Below are 17,957 nucleotides of genomic sequence, written 5' to 3'. Positions count from 1 at the left end.
AAGAGACATATTTCTGTTCTATTCACATTTAAGGATTTACAAAAATATTTAGATGAACTTCCCCATAGCACAAGCTATATCTAAATTAATCATATGTTAGATCTGCTGCTTGTACCCTATTTTTATTAATACCATACCTTTTAAAAATTGGGCGTAAAAACATTTTCCGTATATCCAAAACCTTCTGACAGACCAATAAAATGTAATATGTAGCACATAGTTCCCAGATTACAAACACATTTCCCTTTATTATTAATCATCACTCTTTTTACCCTGTTAGCATAACAGGGGTTCATACCAATTATTAACCTTAGTAGTTCTCTTCTTATGCAACAACAGGGAAGTCTATCAATATAAGGGAAATGTTGTTCATTTTGCCACGAGTTAGCCATAAAACGTACAGATTTTTTTTCTTCATGAAATATTCTTGGTCCCCATCTCGAGAGATTTCTCTCCCCTGTGCCAGAGTTCCTCTCGCCGACCTAGATTTGTAAACTCTGTGGTTACATAGAAGGGTAAACCCAAAGGTAGTCACTGGGACCTGGGTATCAAATAGTACATTGGAATAGAGGTCCCAGTGGATAGTTTCTTATACATAGAAAGAAACAATACTTATCAAAAGAACGAATAAAAAAATACTTTTTTAATTTAGTGTACAGTGTTATTTAATCACACTGGACTTCTAACGAGTCATACATTCGTAAACAGTGTTAAAAAACAGTGCCCCAGGAGGGGAGAGGGAAGGTAGGAGTATTGTGATTTGGGGGGGGGGGGGGGGGGGGGGGGGAGGATAAGGAAGTGAATACACGGAAGTGTGATTCATATAGTATAATATTTACACGACAGGAAGGCTCACAAAATCAGACAAGTTATTCACCCAGTATTCATAATTCCAAAAGCCATGATCAAATAGCAAAGAACAGTGATTCACCGCTGTTGATGTAACTGGCTCATGTGTCCGATGACGACATTTCGACCCCTATAGAATTGTAGGAAAGTGAGTCCCTTACCCCGGGGTCTTCCTCAGGACAGTGGTAGTGAGAAGGGAGGGCATGGTACCCTGAGAAGGCCTTTGTGGGCCTAGGCGTGAAGAAAATGGGCGCGTGGGCTCCAGTGAGGGGAGAGAGAGCAAAACAGCACAGAAGGCACAAAATCCCTAGCGGTCTGTCCATAGGCCGGGCGTGTCACTCAGCCTGGGCCTGAAATTATTTGCAATGTTTTATTTTCATCAAAGTAGGCCAAGAGGCTCCGTACACAATACTCTCGCCATCCCGTAGTGTCTCTCTGTCCGCTCAAGTGGGCTACACTTGAGCGGAACACTGCGAATAATTTCAGGCCCAGGCTGATTGACACAAATGAAGATGATGAAGATGATGACCTTTTTGGGTGGACTAACAGGATGGTCTCTGGATGAACTCCAGCATATGGCCTGACTGGATAATCTGCAGGACTCATATCTGATGTTTTGTTCTTCCACGCAGGAAAAAAAAAGGATATCCCCCGCACTAACTTCAGAGGACCAGACGGAAAATGGGGTACAAGTCAGGAGTCAACTCCAGTTTTAACATCTCGCAAAACTTCATCAACATGTTTACCAAATAAGAGAGATTCCATCAAAAGGTAGAACTAGTATCTTAGATTGGACATCAGTATTGAAGACTGTAGACTTTAACCAGCTTTGTCTTCTCCTGCCAAATGGTGAAAGCCTGTGTTCGAGACATCTATTGCTGCGTCAATAATTATGGAAGTTAGCTTTTTCTTTCTTTCAGGATAGATCTATCCACTCCCCTCGTATTCTTAATCGGAATGCTAGCACTTTGAACCGGTAGTGTGTCTTGTTGATCACAAATGAGGAGTTTTTTGTGCTGGTTGTTCATGGGGCTGTGCAAATAGGCGTCCTTTATGTCTACTGTAGCCATGTAGTCCCATTTTTGTAGCTGTATCACCTGTTTTAGGGTTGCCATCTTGAACCTTTGAGTTTATAAAATTTGTTGAGAAACCTTAGATCTAAGATAGGACGCCGCAGCATTCAGTCTATCTTTGGAATTCGAGAAATAAACAAGGGAAATTACTCCACATACTTCATGTGTGGCACTAGCTCTATAGCTTCCTTCGCCCGAAGTTCTTGTACTTCTTGGAGTAGCGGAGTAGTTTCCCCTTTGGAATGTACTTTCCTCCTTGGGCCTCTATTTGGAGGTGATTTGATTAGTTCCTTGCAGTAACCGTACTGTATTATGTTAAGGATCCACTTGTCTGAATTGATCTCTCTGCATTTGTGGAGGAAGTTTTTTTAGCCTGCCTCCAACTGGTGTAGAATATTGGAGGAGCTGGTTGGATGCGTTCGTCTCTTGTCATTTTGCTCCCTTTGGGGGCTCATTCCCAGATCTTCTTGGGGTATGTATTTTGTTCAGAGTGCAGTCATTTGGTTGTAGGGGCCCCCCCCAACATTGTGGAAGGCCTCTTCCCCGGGAGTGTCCTCGAAAGAACTGACTTACTTGCTGGTACTGCCAACCTTGTTGCTGTCCCTGTTGCGGTTCCCCCATTGGTAAGCTTGTTGATATGTTTGGTGCGAGGTTGTGGAGTGATGGTTCCCTCTACCTGCTGGCCTTCTTGAGGGGGTGGTTCCTATATGCATGGCACCTCGGAATTATAGAGCCCTCATAGATCTTGCTTTCTTCTTGTCCTTTTTTAATAGGTTTACAATGTCGTCCACCAGGCTTCCTAAGAGCTGTTCCCCATTGAAAGGTGCATTCAGTATGTTGTTCTGCACCTCTGGCTTGAATCCTGAGATTCATAGCCATGCTTGTCTTTTTTCTGTGATACTGATCTTCATTTGCCCGTTTGATGTTTTTGCGGCATCTAGGGGCGATTTTCAGCAGGTATTTGCTATATTCTTCCCATCTTTTACTAAGTGGCTTGCTCTCTTTTGGTAGGTGCTTTAGTAGGTCACCTATCTCCTCCCAGTGCTGGTATGCGTGTTGGTTGTGCTTCGCGGCACTTCGACCTTCCTGCCCATGATGCCCATTCTCTTGCTTTCCTTATCTGGTGGTGACCCAGTTGCACCTGGTACATTTGCTTTCTTCCTGGCCATGGCTGTGAAGATGGAGACAGCAGTCACCAAGCCCTTGGTGTAATTAGGATCCTTGGAGGAGCGTAGGCGTGACTGCCCTACATGTGGCAGGCTCTGTAAACGCCGCCTTTCCATGGTCTAGCACACTTGGTAGCATAGGAAGGAATTGGTTCCTTGATTGTGTAGGCATTAGAGGTCGCTTTCTGGCCAGTCTGCGACATTGTCCTCCTCCTCCTCGATGGAGACGCAGGACCCGTAGCGATGGTGCTACGCTCTGCCCCTGCATCTTATAGTTGGCTCTTCTCTGCCTCTCCATTACCCCAAGGGTTTTAAGGTTGAACGCCAACTACGCGTTGCAATCTTCTCTTCGGTGATCTATTGGTAAGCAGAGGTTGCAAACTGGATGTTGGTCCTTCTGGGCGAACTTGTGATTGCAATTCTGGCAAAACTTGAATGGTGTTTTGTCCATCACCACGCACAAGGAGCCCCCTACACAGGCTTTGTTCTCAGGCCATCAATGAGGTTATTATTTCCACACTCTGCACCCTCTGGCACCTTGACTAGAAGTTTGGCACCTTGAATGGCTGTACTGTACATTTTCATACATTTTTTCCAGATTTTCATCGATTCTCCTTTCCAAAGTTGGGTGCTCCTTCCGTATCGATCCAGACCAAACGGTGGAAAAAAATATCCGAAGATGGCGACCAAAGGTGGGAGCTTCCGGAGGAAGCACTACAACGTCTCAGGGGGACACCAAATGGTAGTAGATTGATAGGTTGACGCCTAGCAACACGAAAGAAAAAAAATAGAAACAAGATAGAACAATTCTGGACCCAACCACTAGATGGCATAATAATGCACAGCATATGAATCCAGAAAAGCTTCACACTGCAAAAGATTTACTCAACAAATAGAACACAGTATTGAGGTACATGGGGCATAAATAGATGGGATGATTTGAGCTCAATGGTCTTTTACCAGCCAGAAGCATGTTATTGTTCTAGTGGCAATCCAAGAAGGAAACATCTTGCAATCAAAGCTAAGTTAGTGATACAGCCTTTCCCTTCTTCAAATGTGTTAATCAGAACAATTGCACTGTGCATCCCTCAATACAAGCCCCATTAGAAGTCACAAGGTGTTCGTATTTCAGTTGAAAACTCACATTTTTGGGTAAACCATGATTACAAGTGCCACATATTGACCCACTTAAAGCAGGGTGAATATATTACCGAAAACAGAAAGGCCAAGTAATCAAGAACATATGGATCTAAATGGGTTTTTGCTGCAACCTGCATGTTATTCCCCCAATCCTGGCCCAAACTTTACAAAGGCCTGGTAATACTGCACTGTAAGGTTACCATCCAATGTGGTATTACTGCACCCTATTTGATTTTCACAGAGTGTACAACTATGCAATTCCATGGAGTGGATGGTCTTGTAAAATAATTTCTCACAATAGTAATTACTCCACTGAGTTTCAACCGTAACATGTGCCAATGTTTTATATTTTGCCTTTTACTCACAGATTTCCTGCCAAAATCCTGAAACGACCAAACTCACACATTATTTGCAGATGGGAGGAGCAGAGGTTTATGAAACAATTCCTGACCCACAGAACTTCCCCAATTACATTGGACCTCCACCCCAACACAGACAGCCCACAGTTTCTACAGTTAAGCAGGTATAGCTGAATAAAGACAAAAGGACTAAGTACCAAATCACAATTCACAAAGGACCAACCTTTGCTGTATCCCCAGAGCCATTCCAGCAAGCAAGATGTAGGTGATGAAGGCCATTGCTAAAAACAAAAGATAAAAAACAATGTTATTTGCATATGTTGATGCAGGATTAAAAGCATCTGAATAACATAGCGCCAAGTTAAGATAAAAAAAGTTATAAATCCAGAACAAAAACTGAGCACAAAGATCGCTAAGAAGGATAAAGGAGGTAGTAAAGGATATGGAGAAAAAAAGACATTAGAAAATTAAATAAGCAAAAGTTACTCCTTTTGTAACAATATATCTGTTAGAGACATTAGTTAGTGATAGATTTCTTACCTTAGAATATCCCCAGGCGTCAGACTGGATCTGGAAAGTTTTGCTTAGCAGTACCCCTTCGCCTCCGTAGGTTGCGACGTGCAGCTCCGCGTCAGTCGCTGGCATCGTATGTGCCGAGATGACGTCACGGAGACTACATAGGTGCCACCCATGCACGCCAACGTCAGTTCTGTATTGAATATGCTACTTACCAGTATGCATCTGTTCTTGGCATGTAGGGCTGCTAACATTCATATCTTAGCATTAGATCGCCGCCTAGTGTTGGGCTCGGATGATCGCACATTGTTGTCCTGGAAGAGTCTTCGAAGTATCCTGAGATAGGTGGCTCCTCCCCTGGACTACAGTGCGCATGGGCATCGGCTCCATCCCCAGATTGTTTTTCGCCATTGTGGCAGAAGATGGAGTGAAAAGTGTAAAGGATGTCCATGCTAATGAATAAATACAATAGTATATCTGCAGCTGCGACAGGCACCGGGGAGGAGGGCGGGCGATATGAATGTTAGCAGCCCTACATGCCAAGAACAGATGCATACTGGTAAGTAGCATATTCAGTTCGAGGCATGTGGGCTGCTAAATTCATATCTTAGCATAGAATACATAGCAGTCCCTCCATCAGCGGCTGCCGCCCGTGCCAGCTGCAGAAACCTGAAAAAGTGTCTTCAGAACAGCCTGTCCTACAGCAGCTTGCTGCTTGGAATGCACATCAACACAGTAGTGTTTTGTAAAGGTATGTGGTGTAACCCACGTGGCTGCTCTGCAAATATCCTCTAAAGGAATGTTCCCTAGGAAAGCCATGGATGCCCCCAGTTTGCGTGTGGAGTGCGCTCTGGGGGGTATTGTTAAAGTGCGCTTGGCTTTTTGATAACATATCTGGATGCACTTAACAATCCATCTGGCTATCCCTGCCTTGGAAATTGGGTTGCCTTTGTGTTGTGGTGCGAAGGCAACAAAGAGTTGTTTTGTTTTTCTAAAGGGTTGTGTTCTGTCTATGTAGTACATCAACGCCCTCCGTACATCTAAGGTATGGAGCATTCTTTCCGCCACCATTTGCGGGTTTTGAAAGAATGCTGGTAAGTCAATAGTTTGGTTTAGATGAAACTGTGACACCACCTTCGGAAGGAATTTGGGGTTAGTGCGTAGCACCACCCTATTTGGATGAATTTGAATGAATGGCTCCTGGATTGTGAGCGCCTGCAGCTCACTGACACGCCTCAGAGACTTAATAGCTACAAGGAAAGCTACTTTCCACGTAAGGAACTGGAGTTCACACGAGTGCAGTGGCTCAAATGGCGGTCCCATCAGTCTGGTGAGAACGACATTGAGGTTCCACACCGGAGCTGGCGGTGTTCTTGGGGGAATGACTCGTTTCAGACCTTCAAGGAAGGCTTTAATGGCAGGCACTCTGAAGACAGAGAGGTGCTGCCTGTTCTGGAGATAAGCCGCTATGGCGGATAGATGTATCCGAATGGAAGTGTACGCTAGATTGCACTTGTAAAGATGCAACAGATAGCAGATGATGTTGGGGATAGATGCATCTAGCGGGTTGATGTCATTGGCTGTACAGTAAATGACAAAACGCTTCCACTTTGCAGCATAGCATGCTCTAGTAGTTGGTTTCCTCGCCTCCTTGATGATGTTCATGCACTCCGGAGGTAGGTTAAGGTATCCAAACTCTAGGACTTCAGGAGCCAGATCGCCAGGTTGAGCTGTTGCGGATCTGGATGCTGAATGTCTCCATGGTTCTGCGTCAAAAGACTGGGCGTGAGGCGCAGTCTTTGATGCGGCACCACTGAGAGTTCGAGGAACGTGGTGTACCAAGGCTGGCGCGCCCACGTTGGAGCAACTAGGATGAGAGTCATCTCGTGCTGCCTTAGCTTTCTTGCGACCAGCGGTATTAGAGGGGCTGGCGGAAAAGCGTACGCAAATTTGCCTGACCAGTTCATCCATATCGCATTCCCCTGCGACTGTGGGTGAGGGAACCTGGCGGCAAAGAGTTGGCATTTTGCGTTCTCTTTTGTGGCAAACAGGTCTATCTCCGGATGACCCCACTGCTGGAAGTACGGTTGGAGAACAGATGGGTGTATCTCCCACTCGTGCATTTGATGGCTGTATCTGCTGAGCAGATCCGCCATCTGATTGTCCTTTCCTGGGAGGTGTTCTGCCATGAGGAAAATGTTCCTCTGAATGGCCCACTTCCACATGCTCTGAGCCAGATGAGACAGCTGTGGCGAGTGGGTGCCTCCCTGCTTTTGAATGTAGTACATCGCGGTCATGTTGTCCGTCCGGACTAGCACGACTTTGTTGCACAGATGTACAATGAAGGACTTGAGCGCCATGAAGATTGCCATCAGTTCCAGATAGTTGATGTGCATCTTCTGTTGCTGCGTCGTCCATAGTCCCTGCACTGTGTAAGTGAGCACATGAGCTCCCCATCCCTGGAGAGATGCGTCCGTTGTCAGGACAATCTGCGGCACGGGCTCTTGGAACAGTCGGCCCTTGCAAAGGTTGTGTGGAGTCCACCAATGCAGAGAGTCGTATGCCCGACTGGTAACCAACACTAGGTCTGTCAATTGCCCACGAGCCTGTGTCCACTGATTCGCTAAGCACTCCTGGAGCGGGCGCATATGTAGCCGTGCGTGAGGGACTATGAAGATGCAGGAGGCCATCATGCCTATCAACTGCATGAACACTCTCGCTGGAAGCGAGTGTTGTGGCCTGAACTTTTGGATCAGAGCCTGCATGCTGTCTATCCTGACTTGGTTTGGCTGAGCCATGGCCGTCAGGGTGTTGATCGTCGCACCTAGAAACTGCCGGACATGCGCCGGCTGAAGATGCGATTTTGGGTAGTTCAGGGAGAAACCCAGATCGTGAAGAAGGTGAATTGTAGTCGACATGTCTGCGGCGCACTGTTGCTCTGACTTGGCTTGCACGAGCCAGTCGTCTAGGTAGGGGTAGACATGGATGTTCTGCCTCCTGAGGTGCGCCGCTACCGTCGCCAGACACTTGGTGAACACCCTCGGGGCTGTTGTGACTCCGAAGGGTAGGACCTTGAACTGGTAGTTCCTGCCTTGAATAGTGAACCTGAGGTATTTCCTGTGTGACGGGTGTAGTGGAATGTGGAAATAAGCATCCTTGAGATCTAAGGTCGCTAAGAAGTCTCCCTGGTTTAGCAAGGGAAGAATCTGTTGCAGTGTAAGCATGTGGAAATGTTCTGATAGTATGTACAGGTTGAGGGGACGTAGATCTAGAATGGGTCTGAGAGATCCGTCCTTCTTCGGAATAAGGAAGTACAGGGAATATACCCCCATGCCTTCCTCTCCCACCGGCACGAGCTCGATTGCTCCCTTTTGCAGCATCACCACTACTTCCTGCTGCAATAAGAGCAAGTGCTCTGCGGACATAGGCCTTTGCCTTGGCGGGATGTTGGGTGGAGTGGACTTCAACTCTAGGCAATAACCATACTGGACTAGTTGTCGCACCCACCTGTCTGTGGTGATGTTTCTCCAGACGGGCAGGAACTGCTGCAGTCTCCCCCCGACAGGTGTTAGGTGGTCGGGGGGCAGTGACAGAGAGTCACTGTTTGCTTGGAGCAGAGGAGCGGGAGCTGTTGTTTCCTCTGCCGCGACCTCTGTTGCTGTTATTTCTGTAACCTCCCTTGTTCTGTTTTGTGAACGAGGATTGTGCCCCACCTTTTGAGAACTGGGATTGTTGACCCATTTGTCCTCTGGTGACTCCACGTGCACCTGAGCGACGAAAATTGCTGCCACGAAACTGTTGTGACTGTAGGGCCCCCATAGACTTAGCAGTTTCCGTGTCTTTCTTTATTTTCTCTAGGGTGGTGTCAACATCTGGACCAAACAGACTATCAGGATTGACTGGCTGATTAAGAATTGTTGTCTGAATATCCGGTTTAAACCCTGAGATGCGTAGCCACGCTTGTCGTCTCAGCATAACGCTAGTGTTGATAGCTCTAGCAGCTGTGTCCGCAGCGTCAAGTGCACACTTGATGGCTGCGTTTGAGATTAGCTTTCCTTCCTCAATAAGCAGTTTGGTGCCCTCTTGGAACTGTGGAGGCAGGTGTTGTACAATCTGTTCTAGGGTGTCGTAGTGCGCCCTATCGTAACGCGCCAAGAGTGCCTGGGTATTGGCGATGCGCCAAAAGTTTGATGCCTGTGCAGCTACTCTTTTGCCCCCTGCCTCTAGCACTTTGGACTCCTTATCCGGGGGAGGAGCTTCACCCGTTGTCTGGGAGTTGGCACGTTTCCTGGCATTGGCGACCACAAGAGAGTCCAGTGGCAATTGTCCCCGAATGTATGCGGGGTCTGCAGGTGCAGGTCTGTACTTTTTTTCAATGCGAGGGTTGACCACTCTCGCTCTTGTAGGCTCTTTAAATATGTCCCCAGCATGCTTGAGGACTCCTTTAAGCATAGGCAGTGTCTTTACAGTCCTTTCTGAGACTGAAAAAGTGTCGAAAAGGAAGTCTTCCTCAACCGGGTCGGCATGCATGTCCACATCATGATTGGCTGCCGCCCTTTCGAGTAGTGCATGAAATCCTGCTGAATCCTCAGTCGGGGATGCCCGTGCATTAAAAAGCTGCGGGTCCTGTCCCGCACCCTGGGTGTTCTGGTCACCAGTGTCATCATATGAATCCGGTTGTGCATCAGGTTCATTGATTGGGAAATTGTACTGCTCGTCCTCATCATACCCCTCACCCGCAGAGTGTTCTGGGGAGGGAGTAGGGCTCCGTCTCGGAGGAGGCTGGATTGGTTCCGTGAGGCCTGAGGCGTCAAGGGGCACCCTCTTCTTCTTTAGTGGGATGACATAGGAGTCAACCGGCTCCGAAGTGATTTTCATCTTATAGAGGGTCAGTTTGCCTGTGTCAGCGTCGATGAAATGCTCTGAATCGTCCTCGGATTCGAGTACCCGATGTGGAAGCGGGCCAGTCGGTGAAGAAATCACCTGTTTCGGTGCCGATTTGGTTGAAAATGCTTTCGGCGCCTCCTTCGGCGGCAAAATAAAGAGAAGTTTCCCAGATGGCTTCGCTGGAGTGTCCTTTTGCGGCTGCGGCGATGGTATCGGAGCCGACGGGGCAAAGGCCTTCTCCCTGATTCTTTGCAGCGATTCGGCTATGAGGGACGGCTCACTCACAGTTTGTTTAGGCGCTGACGAGGATGGTCTGAGCTTCCCCTCGGATCCGACGTCCGTGTGGGCCTTGTGCGCTTTGGGCGCGGATCTCGTCTTTACCGCCTCCGATTCCTGTGTTCGGGGCGCAGACTTCTTTCCGTGTGCCTGCGTAGCCTCCTTGGAGCCGACTTTGGCAGGCTTGGACGGCGTCGTAGCCGCTGACCCGTGCCGACCATCTTTCTTGGAGGACCCCTCCGCTGGCGTCGGTTTCGATTTTGCAGCATCGGAATCGACGGACTTCTTCGACTTCTGCGGACCGGAGGTCGACGGAGTCGATGGGGTAGCGGGCACCGTCGTTTTCACCGGCACGGCAGCCATCTTAGGGACACTCGAGTCCTTAAGTTTCGGTTTCGTTTTCGGGTCGGCCATTTTAGGTGTTGTCGATCCCGATGGTTTCGGTTTCGGTTTCGAAACAGTCTGCTCAGCAAGTAAGTCCGTGGCCGGGCCCGAAGGCGGGGCTGTGGCTTGCGGCAACGGGTCTTGGGTAAGGCCGACAGGCGATCCCGTGTCCCGGTTGGTATCCTCGTAACCTTCGGGGCAGAGCTCGTCCCCTGAGCTATCCGCCGCGGCCCCATAAATCTCATCGTCGTCTCCTACCTCGTCGACGTATTCAAGGCCTTGACCCGCGACTCCGTCGTCGTCTCCCGGATCCGCCTCGACCTCCGTCTCGGGTGGGGAGATTTGGAGATGATGACCCTGTTCCTCTTCGTCTTGGTTGCCGAAGATGTTCTCCGGATCCGGGGCCGCTTGTTTAGCTTCCATGCGCATCGCGCGCCGAAGCTTGAGAGTCTTCTTTGAGCGGAACTGTGCACACAACTTGCACTTGCCGTCGTCGTGGTCAGGCGAAAGGCATTTGTTACACACTGGGTGTAGATCGATGTGTGGGTACTTGGACCCACAGAGCGGGCAGTACTTAAACGGGCTCCGCTCCATGTCCGAAAAGGTTTGCAGTCGTGTCGCGATGAGAAGGCCTCAAAGTTCCGAGAGCGAAGAAAACTCGGCTTATTCCGGCTCCAAGAGACGGAAGACTCGAGACCGTGCGCAGACAATACCGACGCAAGAAAATCGAGGCCTTTTGGCCGGTAAAAGTTAGGTTTTCTTGGTTCCGACAGTAAGACGTCGAGACCACATCCGAACCCAATGGCGGAAAAAAACAATCTGGGGATGGAGCCGATGCCCATGCGCACTGTAGTCCAGGGGAGGAGCCACCTATCTCAGGATACTTCGAAGACTCTTCCAGGACAACAATGTGCGATCATCCGAGCCCAACACTAGGCGGCGATCTAATGCTAAGATATGAATTTAGCAGCCCACATGCCTCGAACACTACTTTCCGCGACGAAATGCAGATCCATGCAAGAAATTGACCATTGGTGCATAAAGCCAGGGCCCTAAAAGGGATGACCTTAACCCTAGTAATCAGTTCACAGAACGGGGAGGATGGGGGGGGGGCGGTAAGGAATCTATCACTAACTAAGGTCTCTTACAGATATATCCGTTACACAAGTAGTAACTAGTGCATCTGAAAGAGACACGTTAGTTATAGATTCCTTACCCTAGAATAGATACCCAGCAATACAAACCACGTTGGTGGGTCTCCGAACAAGTTTACACCACGAATTCACGGAGCACAGAACGGCCAAAGAAGCGGTCCCCCTGGACTTGACTGTCAAGGCAGTAGTGCTTGGTAAACGTGTGCAGCGAGGCCCAAGTAGCTGCCTGACAAATGTCCTGCAAGGGAAAGCCGCGTCCCAAGGCAGTAGTGCCTGCAGTTGCCATGGTGGAATGAGCACGCAGCCCCACAGGAGGGTCCTTCTTGGCCAAGGAGTAACATGCTTTAATGCACACAACGACTCACCGGGAGATGGTCTGTTTGTGCACAGCCCAACCTTTTTTGGCACCCACGTAGCCAACAAAGAGCTGATCATCCACCGGGAACTGTTGCGTGCGCTGCAGATAGAATGCTAGCGCACATTTAGGGTCCAGACGGTGGAGCCGCTCCTCTTCCCTGGAAGAATGCGGAGGCGGAAAGAAGGTGGACAAAGTGATGGTCTGCCCGATGTGACAGGGCGTGACAACCTTTGGCAATAAAGAAGGACGAGTCCTCAAAACCACCTTGTCCGGATGAACAGAAAGGAAAGGAGGTTTGGAAGAAAGAGCCTGGAGCTCACTCACTCTTCTGGCAGAGGGGATAGCTACCAGGAAAGCCGTTTTCAAGGTGAGAAGACGTAAAGGACAGTTATGAAAGGGCTCAAAAGAAGCACACATCAAAAAAGTTAAGACAAGATTCAAGTCCCACTGAGGCATTATGAAGGGCACAGGTGGAAATGTGTGCATAATGCCTTTAAGGAAACGGTTAACAACCGTGAACTTAAAAAGAGAAGGCTGATCTGGAAGCCGTTGAAAGGCGGAGATGGCCGAAAGGTAACCTTTGATAGTGCCCAGAGCAGAGCCCTGCTGGGCCAAAGAGAGAAGGAACAGAAAAACCTCAGAAAGAGGGTCAGAAAGGGGGATCCACAGCCTTTGCTGTGCACCATGCCACAAACCTGTTCCACCTGCAGGCGTATACCATTTTGGTGGAGGAACGCCTGGCTGCCAGAACAACATCACAGACTTCAGGAGGAAGATCGAAAGGTGACAACTGTCGGCGCTCCAACTCCATGCATGGAGGTGGAGGCTGGACAGGTTCGGGGGGAGGACCGTCTCCTGCTGCTGCAACAGAAGATCCTCCCGAAGAGGCAGAAGGATCGTGGGATCGACGCTCATACTGAGTAGCTCGGAATACCATACTCTTCGAGCCCAGTCCGGAGCCACAAGAATGACTTGGGCCCGGTCGCGCATGATCTTCTTCAGCACTCTGGGCAGAAGTGGTATAGGGGGAAAGGCGTACAATAGACCGCAGCTCCACTCGCGACGAAAAGCGTCTCCGAGCGATTGCAACCTTGGAAATTCCAATGCGCAGAACTGACGACATTGCGCGTACTCTTAGGTAGTGAATAGATCTAACCAAGGCTCTCCCCACTGCAGAAAGAGACCTTGCGCCACGTCCGAGTTCAGACGCCAATCGTGATCCACCATGCACCGGCGTCTGAGTTTGTCCGCCCTGACGTTCAGAGAACCTGTCATGTGTTGAACCACCAAAGGTAATGCCTTGATTTTCCAGCCATGTCCAGAGTCGCAGAGCCTCCTGACATAGGGTACACGACCCCACCCTGCCAGGTTTGTTGCAATACCACATGGCGGTGGGGTTGTCCGTGAATACCTGCACTACACTACCCCGGACAGAGGGAAGAAATGCCTTCAGTGCAAGCCGGATCGCCCGCAGCTCCAGAAGGTTGATATGGAGCTGGGACTCCGCCAAAGACCAGAGGCCCCTGAACTCCGCCTCTCTCATGTGGCCTCCCCATCCCAGGAGGGACTCAGTCACCCCTGTGTGTTCCGGTTGGGGAAGGGAGAGGGATCTGCCACTGACCCAATTTGTGAGCCACTACTGCAAATGTCGTTCAGCGCCCTCAGAGATCTGGACGTGATCTGACAGGTTTCCCTGATGCTGTGCCCACAAGAACTTCAGGTCCCACTGCAGAGCCCACATATTCCATGTGGCATGCTTCACCAGCAGGATGCAGGAGGCCATCAGGCCCAAAAGCCGGAGGGTCATCCGGACTGAAACCTAGGATAGAGGCTGAAAGAGGGGAATCATAGCCTGAATATCCTGGACTCGCTGCTCGGGAATCCAGAACCGCTCCAATGAAAGGGAGCTTCTGAGAGGGACTCAGGTGCGACTTCGGCACATTGATTGAGAACCCCAGCAAATGCAGGAGGTTGGCCGTAGTCTGGAGGTGGGTGATGACTGCCTGGGGCGAACCCGCCTTCAACAGCCAGTCGTCGAGGTAGGGGAAGACGGACACCCCTGACCTGCGCAGATGAGCTGCGACCACCGCCATCACCTTTGTTAACACCCGAGGGGCATTGGTAAGGTAGAAGGGAAGCACGGCAAGCTGAAAATGCTCCCGGGCCCACCGTGAACCGCAGGTAGCGCAGATGGACCAGCAGGACGGGAATGTGAAAATAAATGTCCTACAAATCCAACGCTACCATCCAGTCTCCAGGGTCCAGCGCAGCCAGGACCTGAGCCAGAGTCAGCATCTTGAACTTCTCCTTCCGAAGGAAGCGATTGACATCCCAGAGGTGCAAGATGGGGCGCAGGCCCCCCTTGTCCTTCTTGTGGGCCAGAAAGTAGTGACCTGACCGGGAACGCACTCAATGGCCCCCTTGGCCAGGAGGGCCATGACTTCCTGACGGAAAAGAGCCAAATGATCCCCAGACATGCAGTGGTACCGAGGTGGCATGGCTGGAGGGGAGGACAAAATGGGAGCGAGTAACCTTAGCAGATTATCTGCAGCACCCACTTGTCCCATGTCATTTTGTGCCAGTGGTAGAGTTGGTGGCGGACCCTGCCACCCACCAGAGTAGAGTGCTCCCTGAAGCTTGGATTAGGACGGCTTAGAGGTGGAAGCAGCGGGGGTAGGGGTGGACTGACCCACGTGCTGGTTACCAGACCCGCCCCTGCGGAATCCACGGCCGTGGCGAGGCTGGTTCTACTCAGGTTTGTTGGAGGAGCGTGCTTGGGCGCCCTTACCCTGGCCACGAAAGGAACTAAGTCCAGGCGTGGCTGGGTTCTTTGTGGTACGACCCAAAGACTTGGCCATGGCCCGAGTGCCTTTAAAGCGCTCCAGGGCATTCTCGGCCTTATCGACAAAAAGGCCGGAGTCATCAAAGGGCATGTCCATGAGCGAACCCTGGACATCGGGTGAGAACCCACTGGAACGCAACCAGGCGTGGTGCCGCAACGCCACAGTCGTGAAAATCACCCTGCCCAACGAGTCAGCGGTGTCCAAACCACACCGGATGGCAAACTTAGCCGCATCCTTGCCTTCCGCAATCGCTTGGGAAAGGACAGCCTGGGCCTCCTCAGACACTGAGGCAAGATCTCGGCTACCGAATCCCACACCGCGTGGGAGTAACGCCCAATAAGCAGGCCGCGTTAACCGACCGCAACCCCAAGCTGGCTGAGGAGAAAAACCTCTTGCCAAATTGGTCTAGCCTTTTAGAGTCCTTATCCGGCGGAGCCGTGGGAAAGGCACACTGCAAAGTCGAGGCCTGAATGACCAGGCTCTCAGGCGTGGGGTGAGTGGTCAAGAAGGCAGGAGAGCCGGGCGGTGACGCCTAGCAACGTTTTGATCCACTGGTACCCCCGAGGCCAAGTGCCCAAGAGGACTTCGGTGAGAGCCTCATTGAAAGGGAGCAGCGGCTCCGATGACGTAGATGCCATCTAGAGCACCTCCGTAAGGAGGTTTGTCATAAGGGCCACCGTTGGGCGGTCAAGATGGAGAGCCTCCGTAGCCCGACGCAGCACCACGGTGTAGGAAGCGCCCTCCTCCATAGTAGGTTGAGGAGAGGCAAACCCCGGGTTTGAAGACACATCTTGAAGGTCGTCCACCCAATCCTGCTCGGAGTCACACTGCCGGGCGAGGGGGTCCTCGGAGCAGTCCCAGTCCTAGTCTGGCCCTGGAGTAGAGGGAGACGGCTGCGGTGGCAGAGCCGGAGCATGAGAAGCGGCAAGCGGCGTCGGGAACGGCACCCAAAAGGGCGCTAAGCCGGCGCCGTATCCGAATGCGGATCCCAGGCCGGAACAAAATGTTCCGAGAACCGGGGCAGGGGTGGGATATACGACACCCAGTGCGGCGCCTGCGGCTGAGCCAAGGGTGGCGCCGGGGGCAGGAGGCAGTGCTGCCGGGCCAACAGGCTCTGACACGGGACCGCTGGGCCTGAAGGCGTGACAGCGGGAGCCCGGGGCCTAAAAAGGCAGTCCATGGCAGCAATAAACTCTTGCATCTGTTCGGGAGTGGTCGACTGACGCGGGTATAGCGGGTAGGCCGCTGGACTCCCCGGCTCCAGAGGAACCGCAGGGGCGGAGCCCCTGTCCTCCTCGTCCGCCCCCGGGGAGCGACGGGGGGACGTTCGAAAGCAAACACGCTCCCTAGACCCAGAGCGGCGGTGAGAGGAGTGCCGGACCTCCAGCAACTTCTGGCACCGCTCCTGCAAGGCCTTCGGGCCATGGCTCGACAGTCCCGGGAGTCATGGTCTGTCTCCAAGCAGTAGAGGCACACATCGTGGGGGACCGCCACCGACATGTTACGGCAGCACGACCCACAAGACTTACATCCGGGCATCCCTACGTGCACCAGGAGACAAAAGTCTCAAAAAAGTAGTCAAAAATTGACTGAGGTACGTGCTCAATCCAGATCTGCGAGGAAAAAGAAAGATCTGACGTCAGCGCGCATGGGTGGTGCCTAATTAGTCTCCGTGATGTCATCTCGGGCGCATACGATGCCAGCGACGGACGCGGAGGCGCACAACGCCACCTACTGATTCGCAGGGGTACTGCTTGTAGGAGAGTAGGGTCTGCTATCATATGGTCACCCCAATTTTTGCTTCACTGGTTTTTGACTTAATGTGGCTGTGGGCCTGCCAATCAGACCCACAGCCTGCTGTTCTCTCTCTAAATGTATGCCAATGCACTTTAGGTGCATTACCAATTGGAACATGGATCACCTTATGAGCCCCTGCACAGTGTACCCTAGGTACCCAGGGCATAGGTGCATCCAAGGCCTACCAGGGGCTGCAGCACGTATTGTGCCACCCCTGGCCTGGCCTTACTATTTGACACAACTGGCTGATCACTCAGCTGGGGCAAGGTGGTGTAAAGCACCCTTTGCTTTAGGTATAGTATCTCTATATCTAACACATACAAGGACACACAGTAACCTATAAGTCACTCCTATGGAAGGCCTTATCGATCCTGGAGGCAGAGTGCTTGGTTATTTGTGAGATGGTGCTCTAGCACGAGCTGAGCCTGTCTGCAGCATTCGGAACCATGTCCTTTAGCTGTTTCCTGATAGCGTCATACCATATACTCTTAAGTGCATTATGAACCTCGCGGTTAAATGCTAACTCTGGTTTGACATTATCAAAACATGTCGAGTAAAGTGTCATACGAATTGGAATGCTACCCCCTCGCCAATTCTGGCGACGGGGGTAGCATTCCACCCTTCTAGAGGGACACAACATGTACAGGACCTGAACCCCGGTTAACGTTAAACGGAGCCTCAGCATCACAAAATGGATGCTGCCACCACAGACACAAGTCTGACCTCCTGTTGCTGGGAGTCCTTCCAGCGAGGGAGGCTTGGACAAAGGGTTTCCTGCCTTGGGAGGTGCAAGCACCACCCCAGACAGGATTTTGTGTATCTGGTTAGGTAGGGCTGAATAGAATCAGACATGCCTGGGGCACACAAGGTGTCCCCGTGCATAGGCCAGTTCAAACCGGTGCTGGGGCACTCCAGCCCCAGCTCTGGCGCGAAACTGGACAAAGGAAAGGGGGTGTAACCATAGGAGGGACCTAGTAGGTAGTCCAGCCCCTAGAATTGGTTTAAAATTAGGAGCTGCATCCCAAGACTGCAGATTACCCTGAAATTCGACTACACAAGAAGAAACTCTGGACCTTCGACGTTCTGCTGCTCAGAAGACTGAAGAATCTCCCTTTTGGCCAAGGAGTGGCCGCCCTGTGAACACAGGTACCATCC

At 50.9% G+C, this 17,957-nt stretch overlaps 1 protein-coding gene across 2 annotated transcripts in view; it reads right to left on the bottom strand.

The window, feature by feature from the left end:
* The window catches only part of YIF1A (Yip1 interacting factor homolog A, membrane trafficking protein), a 177,913-nt gene that overhangs the window by 72,492 nt on the left and 87,464 nt on the right, over positions 1-17,957 (bottom strand). For both annotated transcript variants that reach the window (XM_078660748.1, XM_078660747.1), the window contains exon 6: positions 4,811-4,868. In XM_078660748.1, the coding sequence (XP_078516874.1) occupies positions 4,811-4,868 (58 nt within the window). The remainder of the gene's footprint in view (positions 1-4,810; positions 4,869-17,957) is intronic.

The sequence above is a fragment of the Lissotriton helveticus genome, chromosome 9 (assembly GCF_964261635.1).
Source record: "Lissotriton helveticus chromosome 9, aLisHel1.1, whole genome shotgun sequence".
NCBI classification, from domain to species: Eukaryota; Metazoa; Chordata; class Amphibia; order Caudata; family Salamandridae; genus Lissotriton; species Lissotriton helveticus.
This window is presented reverse-complemented; position numbering and strand designations above follow the sequence as displayed.